The sequence below is a fragment of the Lissotriton vulgaris genome, chromosome 9 (genome assembly GCF_964263255.1).
Source record: "Lissotriton vulgaris chromosome 9, aLisVul1.2, whole genome shotgun sequence".
Classification (NCBI taxonomy): Eukaryota; Metazoa; Chordata; class Amphibia; order Caudata; family Salamandridae; genus Lissotriton; species Lissotriton vulgaris.
In genome coordinates, this window is record NC_141697.1 from 642,710,396 (window position 1) to 642,732,249 (window position 21,854).

The window sequence follows — 21,854 nt, forward strand, 5'->3', positions numbered from 1 at the left end:
TGTACAAAGTGAGAGAGTTTTAAGGCTGGGCTGAGATACTCAATTTAGAGACTTTGCACTGCCTCCGGATGGAGACATCATTTGTGATCCGCAAGGCATCTTCGGCTGAGTTTGTCCGTTCTGGTGTTCAGAGAACCTGTAGGAAGCTGGCTCTGTATATACTATTCCAAAATGAGGTATAGTGTGCACAGAGTCCAATGGAACCCCAAAAGTAGGCAGAGGTAAAAGTAGATAGCACCTTACTCTCTATTTGTGGTAGTGTGGGCAGCCGTAAGGCTTTATCAGAGGGTAGTGTTAACCATTTGTTGTACACACTCAGGCAAGAAATGATAACACACATTTAAAAAGACTGAACTCAGACCAATTTTTTTATATCAAAAGGAAAATGCTACTTACCAGCTCTGGTAGTGGGTCTTCTAGTTTCTTTAATTATATTCATACAGTCTGGTGGTAAGTTTAAGTAACCAAACTCTAGGACTTCAGGAGCCAGATCGCCGAATTCAGTTGGCTTGGTTCTGGGTGTCTTATTTCTCCATGGTTCTGTGTTAACAGGGATGGCGTGAGTCGTAATTTCTGATGTGGAACCAATGAGAGATCTAGTAGCGTGGTGAACCACGGCTGATGTGCCCATGTGGGGGCCACTAGTATTAGTTTGAGAGACTGTTGTCTGAGCTTGCGAACTACTAGTGGAATGAGCGGGAGAGGCGGAAAAGCGTACGCAAATCTGCCTGACCAGTTCATCCATATTGCATTCCCCTCCGACCGTGGGTGTGGAAACCTGGCGGCGAAGGTTGGGCATTTTGCGTTTTCGTGGGTGGCAAACAGGTCTATTTGTGGATGCCCCCACATTTGGAAGAATGGTTGAAGAACTTGTGGGTGCAACTCCCATTCTTGAATCTGTTGTGACTGGCGACTCAACAGATCTGCTATCTGGTTGTGAATTCCTGGAAGGTGTTCTACTGTCAGGTGTATGTTTTGAGGGATGGCTCATCTCCAAATGTTCTGTGCAAGTTGGGACAGTGCAGTGAGTGTGTCCCCCCCTGTTTTTGTATATAATACATGGCTGTCATATTGTCCGTCCGGACTAGGACAGCTTTGTTTTGTATTTGTTCTTGAAAAGTTTTGAGTGCTAGGAAAATTGCTAGCAACTCCAAATGGTTGATGTGGAACTGTTTCTGTTGATTGTTCCACTGGCCTTGTGTGGTATAATGCAAGAGATGGGCTCCCCATCCTGTGAGGGATGCATCTGTCGTGAGCACTATCTGTGGAACAGGATCCAAGAACGGCCGTCCCTTTGTCAAGTTTTTGGTGTTCCACCATTGCAGAGAGCGATATGTACGGCTGTCTACCAACACCAGGTCTGTGAGCTGATCTTGAGCCTGATTCCACTGTTGTGCTAGACATTCTTGTAGTGGGCGCATTTGCAGTCTTGCGTGAGGAACTATAAAGATGCAAGACGCCATCATGCCTATTAGTTTCATGAACACTCTGGCTTGGAGAGAGTGCTGGCATTGAAAAAGGGAGACTAAGTTCGGAATACTTTGAATCCTGGCTTGACTGGGATACGCTAGAGCTACAGATGGGTCTATGGTAGCTCCTAGATATTGATGAACGTGCGAAGGCTCTAGGTGCGACTTGGTGTAGTTTATCGTAAACCCTAAGTTGTGCAGTGTTTGAATTGTTTGTTTTGTGTGTTGTACACACTGGTGGAACGATCTTATGAGCCAGTCGTCGAGGTAGGGGAAGACATGTATTTGTTGTCTTCTGAGATGTGCTGCCACTACTGCTAAGCACTTTGTAAACACTCGTGGTGCTGTTGTGACTCCGAAAGGAAGGACTTTGAACTGATAGTGTTGTCCTTGTATGACAAACCTTAGATACTTCCTGTGCGCAGGATGTATTGGAACGTGAAAATAGGCGTCCTTTAGGTCTAGTGTGGACAGAAAGTCTCCCTGTTGTAGTAATGGGAGTACTTGTTGTGAAGTGATCATGTGAAAATGATCTGATTGTATGTAGTGGTTGAGGGGCCTGAGGTCGAGAATTGGTATTAATGTCCCGTCCTTTTTGGGAATTAGGAAGTACAGGGAGTAAACTCCTGTTCCTCTAAAGGGACTACTTGAATAGCATCTTTTTGTAGAAGTGCTAGAACTTCCTGTTGAAGCAGAGTTATGTGTTCTGCGGACATTGGACGCTGCCTGGGTGGTATGTTTGGGGGGGTTGCTGTGAGTTCTAGGCAGTAGCCATGTTGGATAATTTGTCTTACTCGCCTGTCTGTTGTGACAGAGTTCCAGACAGGTAGGAACTGTGAAAGTCTGCCCCCCACAGGAGTGGAATGTCGTAGGGGAGGCAGAGGGAAATCGCTGTTTGGGAGTGGAAGAGGAGCGGTTGTTGTTATTACCTCTACCTCTTCCCTTGTTGTTATTGCCTCTGTATCCTCCTCTAAAGTAGCCTTTATTAGAGGAGGTTTGTGTGTGCGTTTTAAACGATGATGTTGTATCTGTGCCGGTCTGCTTGGAGCCTCCTCTATAAGAGGAGCGGCAAAAAGAACCTCTATTTTGGGTGGATTGTAATGCCCCCATAGACTTAGCGGTGTCTGTGTCTTTCTTCATCTTTTCTAGTGGATTATCTACTTCGGGCCCGAACAATTGGTTCTGATTGAAGGGCTGGTTCAGGATGGTAGTTTGTACTTCTGGTTTGAAACCTGAAATGCGTAACCATGCATGACGCCTGAGAATAACTCTAGTGTTAACTGCTCTGGATGCTGTGTCAGCTACATCTAGTGCGCATTTAATTGAGGCATTAGATATTAATTTGCCTTTATGTAAAAGCTCTGCTGCCAGATCTTTGTGTTGATCTGGTAGGTGTTCCATTAACTTTTCTAGTTGGTCGTAATGAGCCCTGTTGTAGTGTGAGAGTAAGGCTTGTGTATTTGCTATGCGCCATATGTTTGTTGCTTGTGCAGCAATTCGTTTCCCTGACGCATCAATAATCTTGGATTCTTTGTCAGGTGGGGGTGTGTCCCCAGAAGTTTGAGAATTGGCCCTTTTACGTGCATTTGACACTATCAAGGAGTCTAATGGCAGATGTCCCTTAATGTATACTGGATCAGCTGGTGCTGGTCTATACTTTTTCTCTTTTCTGGGATTTAGCACCCTACACCCTACTGGATCTTTAAAAATCTCTGGAGCATGTTTAATGACTCCTTTGATCATTGGTAATATTTGGGTAGATCTTTGTGACTGCTCAAAAGTGTCTAATAAGAGGTCCTCCTCAATGGCATCAGAGTGCATAGGAACCCCATGGTAAAGTGCAGCTCTGTTTAATAGGTGATTAAACCCAATACTATTCTCTGGAGGGGAAGGTTTTGTTGGGTAGTACTGAGGATCAGGGATGTCTGGTGCATTGTTTGGTGCAAAATTATATGCATCGTCATCCTTGGGATATTCTGTGTTGATATCCTCATCTAAAGGGTATGTATGTGGCTCTGGTACATCATCCCCCCTCCTAAATCATACTCCTCGTCAGTGTGGTGTGATGATGCAGGAGATTGAATAGGAGAAGTTATAGGTTCAATATATGGAGTAATAGGAGAGGAAGAAGGTGAAGGAGAGGAAGGGTGCATTGGAGAAGTTGCACAATCCGTTTTGGCAGGAACCACAGGTGTAAGTGGTGTGTCTGCTGGCCTTTTTTTATAAGGAATTGCTTCCACATGTCCAGTTTTTGGATTAATATGGATTTTTTCTGTCTAGGATCTGGTCTAAACAGCTCTTCCTCTCCAATAATCTTCTTCAGCGTTGGTTTTTTTCGGTGCCGATAGAGGTTGTCTAGTGTTCTTTGCCTTAGGAGGAGTAATTGAGTCCTGCGGCAATGTTTTCGGTGCCGAAGGTTGTTTAGTCTTATCTGGAGTCTTTGGTACCGATATTGGAGGTTTCGGCATGGACACAGGTTTTGCTGGGCATATGGCGTGGGAATCTGGCTTCCCCTCTTTGTTTTTGGAACCGGAAGGTTTCGGAGTCGAAGCTTTCGGGTCCGGTACGGGTTTTGGCTCCGGCACCGATGTGTCTTTTGGTTCGGGTGCCGAAGGGTCTTTGTCTTTGGGCACCGAAGGGCATTTTGGCTTCGGTGTCGACGAGCCCTTCGGTACCGAAGGATGTTTCGGTGCCAATGGAGGAGGTAGAATTGGCACATGGTGTTTCTTCGGTGCCGAGGCACCGGAAGGCGTAGTCTCTTTCCTCGGAGCTGGGCCCGAAGGCGGGGCGTTAGAGGGTAAATTTCGGTCTCGACTGGGCCCCATGGGCAGAGTGCTGACCGTTGTTTGGGTAGTGTCTGTCGTGCAGGGGCAGAGGTACTCACGGGTTGTCGAGATGGAATTGAATCGTCCGAGTCCTCTGCTCCAGATATTATCTGGAGATCAGGCGAGTCTTCCTCGGCGACGAGTGAAGCCTCGTCTTCGGAGATATCTTCGATTGGATCTTCGTCCTCTGAGATGTCTTCTTCGACGATCTCCTCCTCAAAGATGGCCTCCGGTGCTGGTGCTGATCTCCTCATCTCGTGTCGACGGGCCCTCCGATCCCGAATGGTCTTCTTCGATCGGAAGGAGACACAGGTTGTGCAGGTTGACTCGTCGTGTTCTGGCGAGAGACAGAGGTTGCAAACCTCGTGATGGTCGCTATGAGGGAATTTTGCTCAAAATACCAGGCATCTTTTGAATGAGTTCTGTTCATGAGTCGTAGGCCGTATGGCGCCGATGGGCCCAACGGCCCGCGTCGACGCACCGGGATGTAGCTGGTGATGTTGAAAAATCTATTCGATGTCGAAGAAGTTTATCTAAAGTTTCACGGTTCGAAAATGCAGAAAAGTGTTTTCTAGCCGGTGCGGAAAACTTTCATCCGAACCCAGTGGTGGAAAAAAAACCATCTGAGGATGGAGTCGATGACCATGCGCAGTATTGTCCAAGGGAGGAGTCACCTATCTCGTGACTACAAAGACTTCTTCCAAGAAGACAACAACCTGCAATCATCCGAGCCCAATACCAGGTGGCGATCTATTGCAAGTGTAGGATCTGCAGCTCATATGCCTCGAACATATTATTTAGTTATTTTATTTCTAGAACCAAGCCATGCCTGTGACAGGTAAGTGAAGTAATACTTTGCCAAATCTCATGCAGTGATTTACAGTTTAATGCAGGTTCAAATGCAGTTGGTTGAATTACAGGTACTTTTCAGTTAATTTACAGAATACTGTGCATGTTACTTTTTAGATTACTTTTTAAGTTACTTTTGCCAATCAGTGTGATATGCCTAGATAGCACACAGACATTTTCTAGACAAAACGTATGTAATTTACTTAGAGTACATTTGCAGTTTTTCAATGTTTTATACAGAATGCGTGTATGCCACCTCAACTATTTATTTTCTTATACTGTAAAGAGCTCTGATACCCTCGTGGGTCACGTTCACGCTTTATAAAACTTTATAAATAAATCAACTCCACACTTAGAAGAATTTTCAAGGAAAAGCCGTCAATGCAATCCTATGGAAGGAAATTAAGTTATCGGTTTGCAGGTAAGTACTTATTTGTGGGAGTTGGTATTCTGGGGTTAGAACCAGGGTTCACCCAGGGTCAAGATGCACTCTCGAAGCACCCTCAGCGGCACTAGGGCGACTGGGAGCAGAGTGCCGAGGCCCAATGTTATCCAATAGGGAAAAAGGGGCCTCCGGTTGGTGGCTGCTCATGAGCAGGCCACAAGGTTGTTGGAGAAAAGCTCCTGGTGTTAGGCTCAGGGCAAAGGGGGATCGGTTTAGCATTCAAAGTGCACCCACAGCGGCGGCCGTTGGAGGGTGCTGGCTTGGCGTCGGGTGCCCTGTTGTTTTCAATGAGGAGTTTCCGGTTGCAATATAGACTGAAGGCTCAGGGACGAAGATCTTCTAGAGGTAACCACTGGTTAAAGAGGTAAGTTTGGATGCCGGGACACCATTGGTTGGGCCGCCCATGGCCGCGGGACGTCGGGTGCAGGGTGCCGTTAGGGGTCGGGTTCTCTTACCAGCTCCGGTTGCGGTCAGGGGATCCTCCAGACAGGGGCTGCAGGTGTCGATTGGAGATTCGAGGCATGTAAAAGATAACCAGACCTCAGGTCAGGTTTGCCCGAGAGAACTCCTCGTGGTGTTGGGCCGCTCGAACTCGGGCCTTGGGCGTCAGGTGCAGACTTGTGAATTTGGCCGGAGCCAGAGTCTGTGTTTGAGCAAATCCGGTGCTCACGGGAGACAAACTCTTGGTTTAGGAAGGCAGGGCATGTCCTCCGGGTTCTTGGGGGCCGCTGGCAGCAGAACACACCAAGATTTCGCTGGGGCAGGTTCGAGGTGGGGTCAGGCCAGTTATGGTGGGGCCAAGTCAGTGGGTGTCCTTCTCTTCTTAGTTTCAGCACGGCTTCTTCTCTTCTTCTGGTTGGTTCTGTCTGAGGAGACAAGTTTCAGGGTTCCATTCCTGGGGGTGGATACACCCCCTATTATGCCACCCCCAGTGGGAGGGGGGCATATGCATCTCTCTGGTTGGCTGGATCCCCCCATCTGCAGGAGGGTGGGGACTAAGAATTGTGCTTCACCTCCCCTTCCCAACCTGAGGGTTGGGGTTGGCAAAGGTGGGCACACCTCCCTCCCTTCCTCACTTGGTTTCCAAGTTGATTCTCCTGCCCAAAGTGGGGGTCAGAACTGTGGGGGTGGGAGGGATTGGTGAGTTGCTGGAAGCAGCAAATGGCTGGGGTAGCTCACAAAGGCAGCACACCTTTGAAGCTTCCACTTTGTGGACACTGCCCATCCTGGGGAAGGAGGCTTGGCACCTCGTCCCAGGATGTGCATTGTCCCAGAACAGCAGGCCCTCGACCCAGGGGTCCAGAAACATGTCTGGTGGTGACAGCTGGCGAGCAGCCCATCAGCCTGGACACTAGAGTTAGGTCGATTTTCAGGGGGCATCTCTAGAATGCCCTTTGAGTGCATTTTTCATTAAATCCCATACTGGCATTAGTGTGGGTTTAATGTGCGGAGAATTTTGATACCAAACTTCCCAGTTTTAACAAAGCCATTATGGTGCTGTGGAGTTTGTAACGATAAACTCCCATCACCATATACTCTTAATGGCATTACTGCACTCACAATGTCTAATAATTGGTTTAGACACTGTAAGGGCACCCTCGCCACTGGTATAGTGCACCCAGCTAGAGGGGTGGCTGACCTATGCAGGGCAGTGGGTAGTAGGCTTGGCCACACAGGAATGTGTGCCATCTCATCTCTACACTTTGTTCTGCACCAAAACACGCAGCCTGCAATGGCAGTGTGCGGGTGTAAAGGTACAGGGCCTCTAAGGGTGTTACAGCCCTCAGAGGTCTTCCCTGGTGACCTATGGTACAATTCACAAGGGACTGGCATGTGGCCAAAGAGTGCCAATTGGGTTTTGTATCAATGCAGTTTTAGGGAAAGAACATAGGCCTTCGTACCTGGTTGACAGGAACCCAGGGCACACTTAGTCAAAGTAAATGTAAAATGTAAATGTAATGTAAATTGATACTTGTATAGCGCACTACCCACCCGGAAGGGTCTCAAGGCGCTTGTACGAATACCGCTGTGGAACCCGTCCTGGCTTTCCCTGTGAGGCGTCCACTCCTGGGCACCCCCAGGGTGAAGGCCAGGCATCCTTAGCGTTGTGGGGGCCGTTGTGGAGATTAAGCAAGCTATTGCCCAAAGTTGCAGAGTGGGACTCTATGATTAGAATAGGCACCGAGGCAAGAATTATCAGGTCCGTGGAATTTTGAGCCCAAGACCCGCCGAGGCGGGGAATTGAACCCTGGTCCCGGGCTAGACCTCTGCATCAGGGTCTGCCGCTCTAACCATTGAGCCACACTTCACCACACCTTCAGTACATCAACAGTTTGGCAAAAAGTGTGGAAACCATGCAAAAAGAGAGCACTTTCTTACAGAACCCACCAGATGTTGTACCGCCATATGCCCAGCTGTTCCAGCCATGTCCAGAGAGATGGGGCCTCTTGACAAAGGATCTACAACTCCACTACATACGGTTTGTTGCAGTACCACATGGCGGTGGTGTTGTCCGGAAACACCTGCACCAACCTTCCATGGATGGAGGGTAGAAAGGCTTTCAATGCCAATCACATCGCTCGGAGCTCCAACAGGTTGATGTGGAGTCCTGATTCCGCCAGAGACCAGAGTATTCTGATTGCTACCTCTCCCAGATGGCTCCTCATTCAAGGAGTGACGCATCTCACTACTGGGAGATCTGGTTGGGAAAGGGCAAGGGGTCTGCCACTGACCCAATCGTGGTTTGTCAATCAGCACTGCAAATCTTTTGCAGTACCATCTGAAAACTGGACCATGTTGGATTCCCCTGATGCTGCGCCCACTGGAACTTCAGGTCCCACTGCGAGGCCCGAATATGCCTACGGGCGTGTGTCTCATTGAAATCCAGGATAGAGGCTGAAACTTTGGTATCAGAGTCTGAATATCCTGGTCTCACCGTTTGGGGGATAGGCCCGAAACTGCACTGTTTCCAGAACAGCTCCGATGAAAGGGAGCGTTTGAGAGGAAGTAAGGTGTGACTTTGGCACATTGACAGTGAACCCCTGTGAGCTGAGTTAGGAGAAGACTGGAACCGCTGATCTCAGCAAATTAGCTGCAAACATCAGCCATCACCTTGGTGAACACCTGAGGGGCGCTTGTGTGGACAAAAAGAAGCAGAGAGAACTGAAAATGCTTGTGGCCCATGGAGAACCACAGGTAAAGCCTATGGGCATGCAGAACGTGTATTTGGAAAAATGTGTTCTGCAAGTCCAATGTTACCATCCAGTCTCCAAGGTCCAGGACAAAAAGGACCTGAGCTAGAATGAGCATTCTGAAATTCTACTTCTTGAGAAAGAAGTTAAGAGAGAGCAGGTCTAGGATAGGACAAAGGCCTCTATCCTTCTTAGACACCAGATACTGGAGGAAATAACAAACACCAAAGAAGACTTTGACAAAATGTCATAAAAAGCTTAGTCAAAAAGACCCTAAGGGGTAGCTCTTTCCGGATCTGTGCTGACTGGCATGGGAAAAAAAGAACTGATGTCAGAGTGCCTAGGTGGCACCTATATGGTCACCGCAAATGTCAACTACGCCACGTGGAGCCGAACTACACTCCCACTGGCGAGCAGGGGTACTGCTCACGAAAAAAATCCGAATTCAGCCTGACACCTGGGGATAATTTCAAGGTAAGGAATCTGCGGCTAGAAGTTTATCAGATAAAGAAACTTAAAGAAATGCTGAAAACAGATCAAACTGGCAGCAGTCAGTAACAATAAAAGTCAACAACCATCTAACAGGCAGAAAGATCATTCCACTGTTTGTCGGTAGTATGCAACTCAGTAGTATGTCAACTGAATTAAATCTGGGGTCTGAGTGTAGGTCTCCTACTGTGGATGCAGTCAAAAGAATTCCAAGTTTTGGCACTAACAAAGAATGTCAGACGTTTAATTTAAAGGAAACATCTGTAACGTTAGGTCCTTAACACAATCTGACAAAGACTCAAATATAATTTAAGTATAAAGACTGAGGTCTATTTTTCTTTTGTGCTCCAGAAACTGTATTTGAAGATAATGTGTCTAATATTAAAATACTTAAAGTGTTTCAACTTCTTAGAACACAATGAGCGATTCCACGCTCATTATATTTGCTAATTGTTGTACAAATACATCTTTTTGTTGATGCATAACTTGATCTATAGCACTATTACTATCCTTAGCGGTGCCACATTCTGCATTGGCTATGTTACATTGAGTGCTTTGGTGTCTCAGTGATGTTTTAAGGACCAGCATGTAAGGAAACGAATATGCTACTTACCAGTATGCATCTGTTCTTGGCATGTAGGGCTGCTGACATTCATATCTGTGCATAGATCGCCGCCTAGTGTTGGGTCCGGATGATTGCACATTGTTGTCCTGGAAGAGTCTTCGAAGTATCACGAGATAGATGGCTCCTCCCCTGGACTACAGTGCGCATGGGCATCCTCTCCATCCTCAGATTGTTTTTCGCCATTGTGGCAGAGATGGAGTGTAATACAGTGAGTGATGTCCATGCTACATAGTAATTCTGAATGCTACAGCTGCTACAGGCGCCGGGGAGGAGGGTGGGCGATATGAATGTCAGCAGCCCTACATGCCAAGAACAGATGCATACTGGTAAGTAGCATATTCGGTTCGAGGCATGTGGGCTGCTGAATTCATATCTGTGCATAGATTACATAGCAGTCCCTCCTGTTAGCGGCGGCTGCCCGTGCCAGCTGCAGCAGTCTGAAAAAGAGTTTTGAGAACAGCCTGTTCTACAGCTGCCTGCTGTTTAGAATGCACATCTACGCAGTAGTGTTTCGTAAATGTTTGTGTGGTGGACCAAGTGGCTGCCTTACATATCTCTTCTAAAGGAATATTCCCCAGGAAAGCCATGGACGCTCCTAACTTACGTGTGGAGTATGCTCGTGGTGGAATAGTTAGTGTGCGTATAGCCTTAGCATAGCAAATCTGTATACACTTAACGATCCACCGGGCTATCCCTGCTTTGGAAATTAGGTTGCCTTTGAGTTGTGGAGAAAAGGCAACAAAAAGCTGTTTTGTTTTTCTGAAATCCTTTGTTCTGTCTATATAGTACATTAGAGCCCTTTTGACATCTAAGGTGTGTAGGGATCTCTCCGCGACATTTTCTGGATTAGGAAAGAAAACTGGCAGTTCTATGGTCTGGTTCATGTGGAACTGCGAAATCACCTTAGGCATAAAGGTAGGGTTGGTGCGTAATACAACCCTATTTGCGTGGACCTGTATGAATGGCTCTTGAATGGTTAGTGCCTGGAGTTCACTAACTCTCCTTAGTGAGGTAATGGCTACTAGGAAAGCAACTTTCCAGGTCAGAAATTGAATCTCACAAGAGTGTAGAGGTTCAAAAGGTGGTCCCATCAATCTGGTGAGGACCACATTCAGGTTCCAGACTGGTGAAGGTGGGTGTCTGGGAGGGATCACCCTTTTAAGTCCTTCCAGAAAAGCTTTAATGGCAGGCACTCTGAATAATGAGAGGTGCTGCCTGTTCTGAAGGTAGGCTGCTATGGCGGATAAATGTATACGAATGGAACTGTACGCTAGATTACATCTGTATAAATGCAACAAATAACAGATAATGTTCTGAATAGATGCATCCAGTGGGTTAATGTCATTGTTGGTACAATATATGACAAACCTTTTCCATTTAGCCGCATAGCATGCTCTGGTTGTGGGCCGTCTTGCCTCCTTGATGTTATTCATACATTCTGGCGGCAAGTTGAGGTAGCCAAATTCTAAGACTTCAGGAGCCAGATCGCCAGGTTGAGCTGTTGCGGATCCGGATGCTGAATGTCGCCATGGCTCTGCGTCAAAAGCCTGGGTATGAGGCGTAGCCTTTGATGCGGTACCACGGATAGTTCTAGAAACGTGGTGTACCATGGTTGGCGTGCCCACATTGGAGCAACCAGGATGAGGGTCATCGAGTGTTGCCGTAGTTTGCGTGCCACCAGCGGTATCAAAGGTGCTGGAGGAAAAGCGTACGCAAATTTGCCTGACCAGTTCATCCATATCGCATTGCCCTGCGACTGTGGATGTGGGAACCTGCTTGCGAAGCTTTGGCATTTTGCGTTTTCCCTTGTGGCGAACAGGTCTATCTGTGGATGACCCCACTGCTGGAAGTACGGTTGGAGCACTGATGGATGTATCCCCCACTCGTGCATCTGGTGGCTGAGCAGATCCGCCATCTGGTTGTCCTTTCCCGGGAGGTGTTCCGCCATGAGGAAGATGTTCCTTTGAACGGCCCACTTCCACATGCTCTGAGCCAGATGAGACAACTGTGGAGAGTGTGTTCCTCCCTGCTTCTGTATGTAGTACATGGCAGTCATGTTGTCCGTACGGATCAACACGACCTTGTTGCACAAGTGTACCTTGAAAGATTTCATCGCCATGAAGATTGCCATCAGTTCCAGAAGGTTGATGTGCATCTTCTTTTGCTGTGCTGTCCATAGTCCCTACACTGTGTAGTGGAGTACATGAGCTCCCCATCCCTGGAGAGACGCGTCCGCCGTCAGTACAATTTATGGCACAGGCTCTTGGAACGGTCGGCCCTTGCAAAGGTTTCGTGGGTTCCACCAATGCAGAGAGTTGAATGCCCGACCGCTCACCAACACTAGGTCTTTTAACTGTCCTTAAGCCTGATTCCACTGACGTGCTAAGCACTCCTGAAGCAGACGCATGTGTAGTCTCGCGTGCGGGACTATGAAAATGCAGGAGGCCATCATGCCTATCAACTGCATGAACACATTCGCTGGAAGCGAGTGTTGAGGTTTGAATTTTTGTATCAGCAATTGCATGCTGTTTATTCTCGCTGAATTTGGCTGAGCTTTGGCTGCCAGAGTGTTTATTGTCGCGCCCAGGTACTGTCGCACGTGGGCGGGCTGAAGATGTGACTTTGGATAATTCAGTGAGAATCCCAGACTGTGAAGAAGATGAATGGTGTGGGACATGTGGCTGGCACACTGCTGGGCCTTCTTTGCTTGAATAAGCCAGTCGTCCAGATAAGGGTAGACGTGTATGTGCTGTCTCCTGAGGTGTGCTGCTACTGTCGCCAGGCACTTTGTGAACACCCAGGGTGCCGTCGTTACTCCGAAAGGGAGGACTTTGAACTGATAATCTTGATGTTGAATAGTGAACCTGAGATACTGTCTATGTGATGGGTGTATGGGTATATGGAAATCCGCATCTTTTAGATCCAGTGTTGCGAGGAAGTCCCCCTGACTGAGTAACGGCAGAACTTGCTGTAAGGTGAGCATATGAAAATGCTCTGACAGAATGTAACTGTTTAGAGGACTGAGGTCCAGTATAGGTCTGAGAGACCCGTCTTTTTTGGGTATTAAAAAGTACAGAGAGTACACCCCCGACCCTTGGTCTTCTACAGGCACGAGCTCTATGGCCCCTTTTTGCAGCATGCTGACGACCTCCTGCTGCAATAAGTGTAAGTGCTCTGCGGACTTAGGACGGTGTCTTGGTGGGATGTTGGGTGGAGTGGACGTTAATTCCAGACAATACCCGTACTGTACAATGTCTCTCACCCACCTGTCTGTAGTGATGGACTTCCAGACTGGCAGGAACTGTTGTAGTCTCCCCCCGACAGGTGTTATATGGTCGGGGGGCAGTGACAGGGCGTCACTGTTTGGTATTGGCAGAGGATCTGGAACTGGTGTTTCCTCTGCCTCTGCCCTTGATGTTGTTGCCACGATATCCACCCCGGTTGATCTTATTGTAGGTGGATTGTGTACCTCCCTTATTGTAATGTGTCTGTTGTGTTGACTGGCCTCTTGAGGGGCCCCTAGTATTGGAGCGACAAAAGGATCCACCCCGAAACTGCTGTGACTGCAGAGCCCCCATAGACTTCGCAGTCTCTGTGTCTTTTTTAAGCTTTTCAAGGGTGGTGTCAACCTCAGGTCCGAATAAGAAGTCTGGGTTAACTGGCTGATTGAGGATAGAAGTTTGTATTTCAGGTTTGAATCCTGAAATTCTCAACCAGGCGTGTCTCCTTAACATAACGCTAGTGTTGATGGCCCTGGCTGCTGTGTCAGCTGCGTCTAAAGCGCACTTGATGGAAGTATTGTTTATCAGTTTTCCCTCCTGGATGAGTAGTTCTACCCCCTCCTTGTACTGATCAGGTAGGTGTTGCAACAGTGTCTCAAGGGTATCATAATGTGACCTGTCATATCTGCCCAAGAGTGCCTGAGTGTTGGCAATGCGCCAGATGTTAGCCGCCTGCGCAGCTACTCTTTTTCCTGAAGTTTCCATAACTTTTGACTCTTTGTCAGGAGGAGGAGCATCACCTGTAGTCTGGGAGTTTGCTCTCTTACGTGCATTAGAAACAACCAATGAGTCCAATGGCAACTGTCCCCTTATATAAGGAGGGTCCACAGGGGCCGGTCTATATTTCTTCTCAATCCTGGGGTTTAACACCCTGGCTCTAGTGGTGTCTTTAAAAATGTCACCAGCATGCCCTTTCTGAAGTGGAAAAGGTGTCGACCAGAAAGTCTTCATCCACAGGGTCAGCATGTAGCTCGACGTCAGGATTACTGGCTGCCCTTTCAATAAGGGCGTTAAAGGCAGTAGTGTCCTCAGTAGGAGATGTTTTCACACTATACACATGAGTGTCCGGCCCAGTCTGCGGATCCCTTGAGTCAGCAGGGTCCGTCCATTGTTGGTCTTGATCATCAGGATCAGTGTCCACATGATAGAGGTCATCCTCATGTTCATCATCCCCTGCATCCACATCTGAGTATGTTGGGGAAACATTTTGAGGTCCCTGTCCATAGTGATGGAGGGGTTCCACAAGAGCTGGAGATGTTGTTGAAACTCTCTTCTTCTTCAAGGGAATCTTAAATGATTCCATGGGAGTTTCTGGCATTAATTTTATTTTGTATATGGACAGTCTACCAGTTTCTGAGTCGATGAATTACCTCGGCTCCTGGTCTTCAGGCTCTTCTGTAGCCTCCATTGCCGCCGACACTTGTTTAGTGGCGCCGATAGTTTGTTTCGGCTCGAACATCTTCAGAAGCACCGAGGGTGGTAACCCGAATTTGATAGGTGTCGACGCGGTCTGAACTTGTCCGACCAGCTTTGGCGTCGGGGCCTTCTTCGGTCCGACCGCTGTAGCCTTATCCTTGATGCGTTGGAGTGACTCCGACACTTCCTTGGCTATGAATGGACTGGGGCGCGTTGACTCGACAGGGTCCTTGGAGCCAGTCTTCGACTTGTCCGTCGGCCTCGACCGAGGATCGATCCCGTCTTTTGGTTCGAGCCTTTTGTGCGAATCAACTCCCTTCGGCGTCGACCTTGGTGGTTCGACGGCCTTGACCTTGGTCTTCGGTGCCCCAACCATTGGCTCGACGACCTTCTTGAGCTTTCCGGCATCGACGGCCATTTTCTTTTTCTTTGGCTCCGAGAGGTTTGAGGCCTTGGAGCCGACCAGAGTCACTTGCGCTTTCGGTTTCGGCAATGATGCTGTCGGTTTCGATTTCTTGTATCGACCGATGGCGGTTTAGAAACCGAAGGCTCTTTAGTAATGTTCGAAGCCGGGCCTTTATGCGGGGCTGTAGAACGAGATTGTAGATCTTGGGTAAGGCCTAGTGGCGATCCCTCGACCTGAGCCTTATTGAGTGCACCATCGTCGGCCCCCGTATAGACGGTTGGGCCTAGCTCTTTGCCTGAGCTATCTTCTACGGCCCCAAGGGCCTCCACCTCGTCTCCTACCTCATCGACGACGTTTTCGTCTTCGTCTTGCACCTCTTCGTCTTCGGCGTCATACTCGGAGTCATGGCCCGAAGCCGGATCGGAGCAGTGTTCCTGATCCTCCAGATCAACGACCTCTTCGTCTTTGGTCCCAAAGATGTTTACGGGAACAAGCTTCTTTGACTCCAATCGAGCCGCACGTCGAATCTTAAGAGTTTTCTTCGACCTGAACCGGGCACAGGCGATACAGTTGGCTTCGTTGTGGTCTGTGGACAGGCACTTGTTGCACACCGGGTGGACATCGATGTGCGGGTATTTTGCATTGCAAAGGGGACACCTCTTGAATGGACTTTTTTCCATTGGAGATCGAAGATCGGGTCGAGTGTGGAAAGAAAAACCTGTTGAGTCCTCGATGTCCTCCTGAAACAAAGGCACTGATACGAACGAAACGATACAGACGCTGTCGAAAGCCTTTTGGCTTTGTAGAAAGTTTTCCTAACTTGAGCTAAGATAGTAACATCCGAACCCAATGGCGGAAAAAAACAATCTGAGGATGGAGAGGATGCCCATGCGCACTGTAGTCCAGGGGAGGAGCCACCTATCTTGTGATACTTCGAAGACTCTTCCAGGACAACAATGTGCAATCATCATGCACAGATATGAATTCAACAGCCCACATGCCTTGAACTGGGCTTTTTGCAGGTTTACTCCCACTTTTGCCCTATTGTGACTACTATGAACTGGTGGACTGGCTCTGAAACATCCTTAAAATGGAGCATGTTTATTTGGCATGCCACTAATTTGCACAGCCTAACTTACTTGTAAGTCCCTAGTATATGATACACAGAGTACCCAAGGCCTCAATGTTAGAGGGTCCCCCAGGGATTGTAGCACTTGTTGTACCATCCTGAGTGGGACAAAGTAAAATAAGACTTACAGTCTGCCATTGCAGACTGGAAGAGTAGTTTCTAAACTGATAAACTCGACTTTTCCATTTAAGGTAATGGCAAGGCCCAAACCTCCCTTTTAATATATGCAAGTCAACCCTAAGGTAGAGCTAGCAAGCTCTAAGGCAGGATGTTGTATGCTATAACATGTAACATACTTTTACACGTTCCAGCAGTAAAAACCCTAACTTGTCGTTTTTACTGTAAAAACTCTTGTAACCCCATTGGTGAGTACAAAGTGACAGACTGACCCCTCAGCTCTGCTAGGTTCTGAATGGGACAACTAAAGTTGGTACTGGAAGATATAAAAAGAAAAACTGTGCATTCAATCCGATGTAATGTTTAAATTGAATAAAACGTCACAAGTGGGCAGAGTGCAACTTTAGAAGTTGCCACTTTAGTTGCCCAAGGTTTCCAGTGCTCGTTTACTGTTGTACTTGGGGTCTGTCAGGCAGTACTTTGCCCTCCTGGTTGAGATGTGCCAAGGCCTCCCAGAAAAGATAACAATAGAGGCCTGCCACTGGAGGAGGTGTTACCTTCCCCTGGCAGGTGGCTTCACATGTGTTAGTCCAAAGGGAGAGGGACTGCTCTATTGTTTAGGTAGGGAGACTGGCACTAGAGACAGGGAAAAGGAAGCCAGCTGTCAAACTAGTTTTCCAGGGTTGTGTAACCCTCTTGGTAGCCACACCTCTGGTTTGGCCCAGGGAGCTCCTAACGCCAACAGAGGGGTCCGACCATGCAGGAAAGGGGCAGAATGGTGCATCCTGGAGTGTATATCACATGTGAACCAACCACTGAAGGATCAGTGGGAGCAAGTTTGCCTGGAGGGCAAGGAACCAACGTTTGTGCTCTCCCTTCACAACGCTGTTTCCACTAGAAAACAAACAGGCCCGTCTGTTATCAAACTCACTTGTTGCGGCTTTATCTTACCTTACAATATAGGTGCATCTTCACTGAGGAATTTGTTCTGGCTACTCACACGTTCCAATATTTTGGACCAGCACACTAAAGTGCAAAAAATGTACAGGATAACCTCACACACCTCCCAGGTGTCAGGCTTCATCGTTGGCCATCCCACATTCGTCAAAGAATCCTCTAATGGCGAACAAGCCCATGTTAGGGCTGTAGTTCCAATCTTAGTAGGAAACAAAGGTGAAAAAGAAATAAAAAGGGGGGGGGAGGGAGTTTAAGATAAAAATTCCTACCGCCTGCCAGTTACTTATTTAATTTTTATTCGTTGGTGGTGGAGGGATAGTTAAAATCATAGTATAGGAAAATAATAGTCATGTTGTGGTGCTAGTTCTCCACTAGGTCAGGTCGACATGTTTCAGCCCTGTCGTGGCCCAATAAGGGGTCCCGGGCTTTCTTCAGGACTGTGGTGAACCCAATATGTCCCTATGGTGCTTCCCTACACACTGCGTACAATTGTCACACATACAATACACGATTGACACCTGGTCCATACCGGGTTCTTCAGTATCAGTAGGAACCTTACCTACAAACCATAAAACATATATGTAATACGATGAACACACAAACATGTACATGCAATTAAGACAGACAAGTCTTCGAGAGGGGCCAGAGTTAGCTTATAAAAATAATAAGTGTGTGATACTCCTTCCATATAATTTTGCAATCGCACGCTTAAATATATCCATTGGCTACCAATTGCATCCTGCCTGGATGGCATTTTCCGAGCAGAAGTAGGGCACCCCAAACTCAGATCTCGAGTCGAATGGAAGGAGGACTGCCTTGCTGAGCCAAGTTCGCAGTGAAGAGAATCTACACTGACATGGACTGCACCTGCATTTAAAAATACATAAAAATACAGTCTAGTTTTATAAATTGGTGTCAGGTTTCTTTGGCGTCTTGTCAATTTCTTCTTCAATATACTTGGTGCTGTGTAAATGGTTTACACTTGTTCATTTGTGTAAGCCTTGCTGGTTAAAGTCATGGCTACCCAGGGTTGAGCTGAAGGTTTGACAATGAAACCTAAGGTTCCTAAAGGGGTTGTAAGTGTATTAAAAGGCGAGGTTGCACAACCACGCCATATAATACACCCAATTTCCTCACACAGTGCATAATCCTAAAATGCATGGGTTGAAGCCCCATTGTCCTTGTTAACTATTTGTTTTGCCAGTTCACCTGCTTGTTGTTTTACAACTAGACCTAGAGCCTCAATGGTGTGCCTAGAAATGGCTTATTCTACATTGACTCTAATATACTGGATGAGCTGGTGTCTCCCTGGAGGTTAGAAAAGATCTAGGCAACATTCCTTAGGCCTAAAGGTGAGTCAATGGCATGGGCTAATCCCCTTTAGAAAACCCCTAAATTGACAATGGTAATGCACCCTCAGAGTGGAGACCTTCAAAAAGGAAAAATTACTTGCCTCAAGTAATGCTCTTTCTCATGGAGACTAACTGCAAAGTCCTTACATTTAGAATATACCTAGGTGCTAGACTTGATCCGGAAACTTTTACACAGCAGTGCTCCTGCAGGCTGGTAGGTAGCATTGTGCGGATCCATTTTAACTTTGTTCCGTCTGAAGTGATGAATCAGGCAGCATACAAGTGTCACCCGAGCGTTCGTACATCCGTTTCTTTCTTGACTGTCTGTGCCCTTAGACGCAGAGCTGAAAAACAATCTGAGTACCAGTGAGTAGATATCTAGCTTGCAACCTTTTAGATGGGAAAAGAGAATTCCACAGAACAGAGAGTCACAAGGGCTATGAGGAATCTGTGGTTAGTGTCCACCAGAAACAGCTTAACCAAATGTAAGAAACTTGTTCTTCTGATGGATACTTCTACACAAAGCTTATTCACCAATGTAACAGATGCCAAAGCAGTATCTCCCAAGTGGGGGTCTGTGAAATGGGCTCCGACCAAAAGGTACGGCAGGACTGAACACAAACTTTCCTTCCTGACAGGCCTGACTGACAAAGTGTGAGTGCTTGGGGAACATGTGTCTTTCTATGTTGCAGCCTGACAAATGTGGAGAACAATGCCAACCCAGTTGTGGCAGCCGTGACACTGGTGAAATGAGTTTGCAGTCTTTCCGTTGCTGCTTCTTGGCCAGTGTGTTGCAGATCTGGATGCAGAGGAATATCTGTAATGACAAGGTTCTTTTCTGCACCACCTTGTGGTTCTTTTCCCCACATTACCCCACAAAAATCTGATCATCCACCTAATGGTCTTTGGTGTCATAGATGTAAAAGCTTAAGGCTGTTTGGGGTCTAGCCAATAGTCTCACCTCCTCAATTGATGCGTGAGGCTGAAAAAAGAACGTTGGAAGAATGATGAATTGCCAAACGTGAAAAGGAGTCCCGACTTTGATAAAAAGGTTCTCAACACCAGTTTGTCTGGAAAAGAAAGTGGTGTAGGGCTGCTGCACTGAGATAGCCTGACAAGATCCACAGTCTTCAGAGTCAGAAGATGCAATAAGCAGCTGTGCATTGGCTTGAATGGAGTACACAAAGAAAGTCAGGACCAAACTCAAATCATACTGCAGCATCACAAAGAGTTTAGGGGGAAAGGTGTGCTAAACATTTTAGGAACCTTATCGCAACAGGTGATTTAAACAAGGACGACTGGCCCAGCAAATGCAAGAAACCCAAAAGGGCAGACAAACCAACTTCAATGGTGCTCACTACAACTCCTTGCTGGGCCGAATACAAAACAAACAATAAGACAGCTGACATTTTGGCTTTTAACCTCTTGGCTGCTATGGCTTTTCCCCTCCTGTGCTGACTATTTATGATCCCCATTGTTCATGACGAGCTCAGCTCGTCATCAGCACAGCTCAACCGTGCCTCATGACGAGCTCAGCTCGTCATGAGCATGGAAGGTGTTAACAGGTCTGTGTTCCAGACACCACACAAGGCCACAAATGTGTCCCACCAAAGCGTAAATTGACTTTGTAGAGGGGCACCATACATCAAGGATATCATACACAACCTCAGGAGGAAGATTAAAAACAGTCAACTGGCATGTGAATCATTTAAAAGATTTCCTGCTAATAGTGATAACACCAGGTACCCAAAAATCTGGACCTCTTACTCTACTCTGGAATCCTGCTATGTGGTAACCAAATTCCATCCTTATTGATCTATTAAGAGCAGGAGCCCAGTTCAAGCCTCTCTTCAGGAACATCTTACCCCACAGGTTTTCTCACAGCTTATGGGTACTTACAACATCTTCTCCTATCAGGCACGTTTTTTGCTTGATTTTTGTTGCAGTGCTCTCTTAGCACCTTTCTGACACACTAGGTCTTTTGATGTCTTTCAACATTACGCAACACCTGCAAACTTACTTGATGGTAATTTGGGGCCGCTCCCCATTCTCAGACTTTAGGCTCATGAGAATTTCTAGGATAGTTTGGGACCAATAACTGCGATAGGAGAGGAGTCCCAAGTCCGAGAGTGGTTTCTCTGGGGTACCTGTCTTCCCTTCCACTTTGGATAGTTCATAACCTAGATGGAGAAGAAAGAATATGGTGAAGCAGTCTAATAAAGGAACAGATTCACCAAAATTGTAGTAAAATCTGAGAAAATAACATTCTTACTGAATTCAATTAAGAGTTTGCCGTATCCTCTCCTCTGGTATGGAGGCAGAGTTAGAATGCATGCAACGTTGTAGTCTTCTGTGGACTCCTTTTCCTGTTACACAAACCAAGAGTTTGACCATGAACATCAAATGTATTAGGTTAACAATGGTCACAATTAACAGCATATCACATGACTTTCTAAACAAAACACAGAAAAGGCTATATAAAATTAATTGTTTAAGTGCATAAAAATAATGACATAAAAAGAAGTGAAAAAATATTTAACCTTGTGATGAACACAGATTCAGTAGTAGGAGCCTTACATTGGTGGTGTAGAAAAGCACTCATACCACATGCGCAGTGCTACATTGGATTGGTTATGCTTACAGTTCTGTTTATTGTTTTTCAGGACAAAGGAAGGATGTAGTCCTGGCATGTAACAAGCTAGCACATTAGCTTTACACACCGTCATATGTATTTCAAAGCTGAACAATACTAGCAAAGCGAGAGTAACATTAACCAAGATATGCCACTTAAGACTTTTCTAACTGACACTTTTTACTCAAGCCAGTTCTAAATTTGAGCCAGTAGTGCTCACCGGCACTTATTTTTTGGGGCCAGCACTTACTTTTTTTTAAAGGACCTTTGATCCAGTGCAGAGACGGGAAAATGAACAAAAGGGAAGAAGGGGGGAAACAAGGAAAAGCTGCCACTGGGAGAAATCAGGAACCTGCAAGAGTGAGACAAATATGTGTAGGGAGTGCCTGGTAATCGATTAATGAGGCATTAGATGGATGTCATACTAAGCAGCCTTGGTATTCAGCATGCTGACATTTAATTGTTTCGGCCGCAAGCCTCTGAACAGAGCTTTGGGCACCAGCGCTTATTCTTCTACAAAATCAGTAGAGATATAAGCCATGATAATTCCTTAATATAACCAACAGGAAATAAGGGGGCTTATATAGTGCCCATGATAACATTCATTACTCCCTGACTCAAAGGACCTTGTGACTTGCTCAACTCTTAATTTGTCTGCACACTAAAGGGAA

At 46.8% G+C, this 21,854-nt stretch overlaps 1 protein-coding gene across 9 annotated transcripts in view; it reads right to left on the reverse strand.

Moving 5' to 3' along the window:
* KAT5 (lysine acetyltransferase 5) overlaps positions 1–21,854 on the reverse strand; it is a 537,900-nt gene that overhangs the window by 49,390 nt on the left and 466,656 nt on the right. For all 9 annotated transcript variants that reach the window (XM_086938323.1, XM_086938322.1, XM_086938317.1 and 6 more), the window contains 2 exons: positions 20,824–20,917; positions 20,572–20,731 (listed from right to left, as the gene is read on the reverse strand). In XM_086938323.1, coding sequence (XP_086794449.1) covers positions 20,572–20,731; positions 20,824–20,917 — 254 coding nt within the window. The remainder of the gene's footprint in view (positions 1–20,571; positions 20,732–20,823; positions 20,918–21,854) is intronic.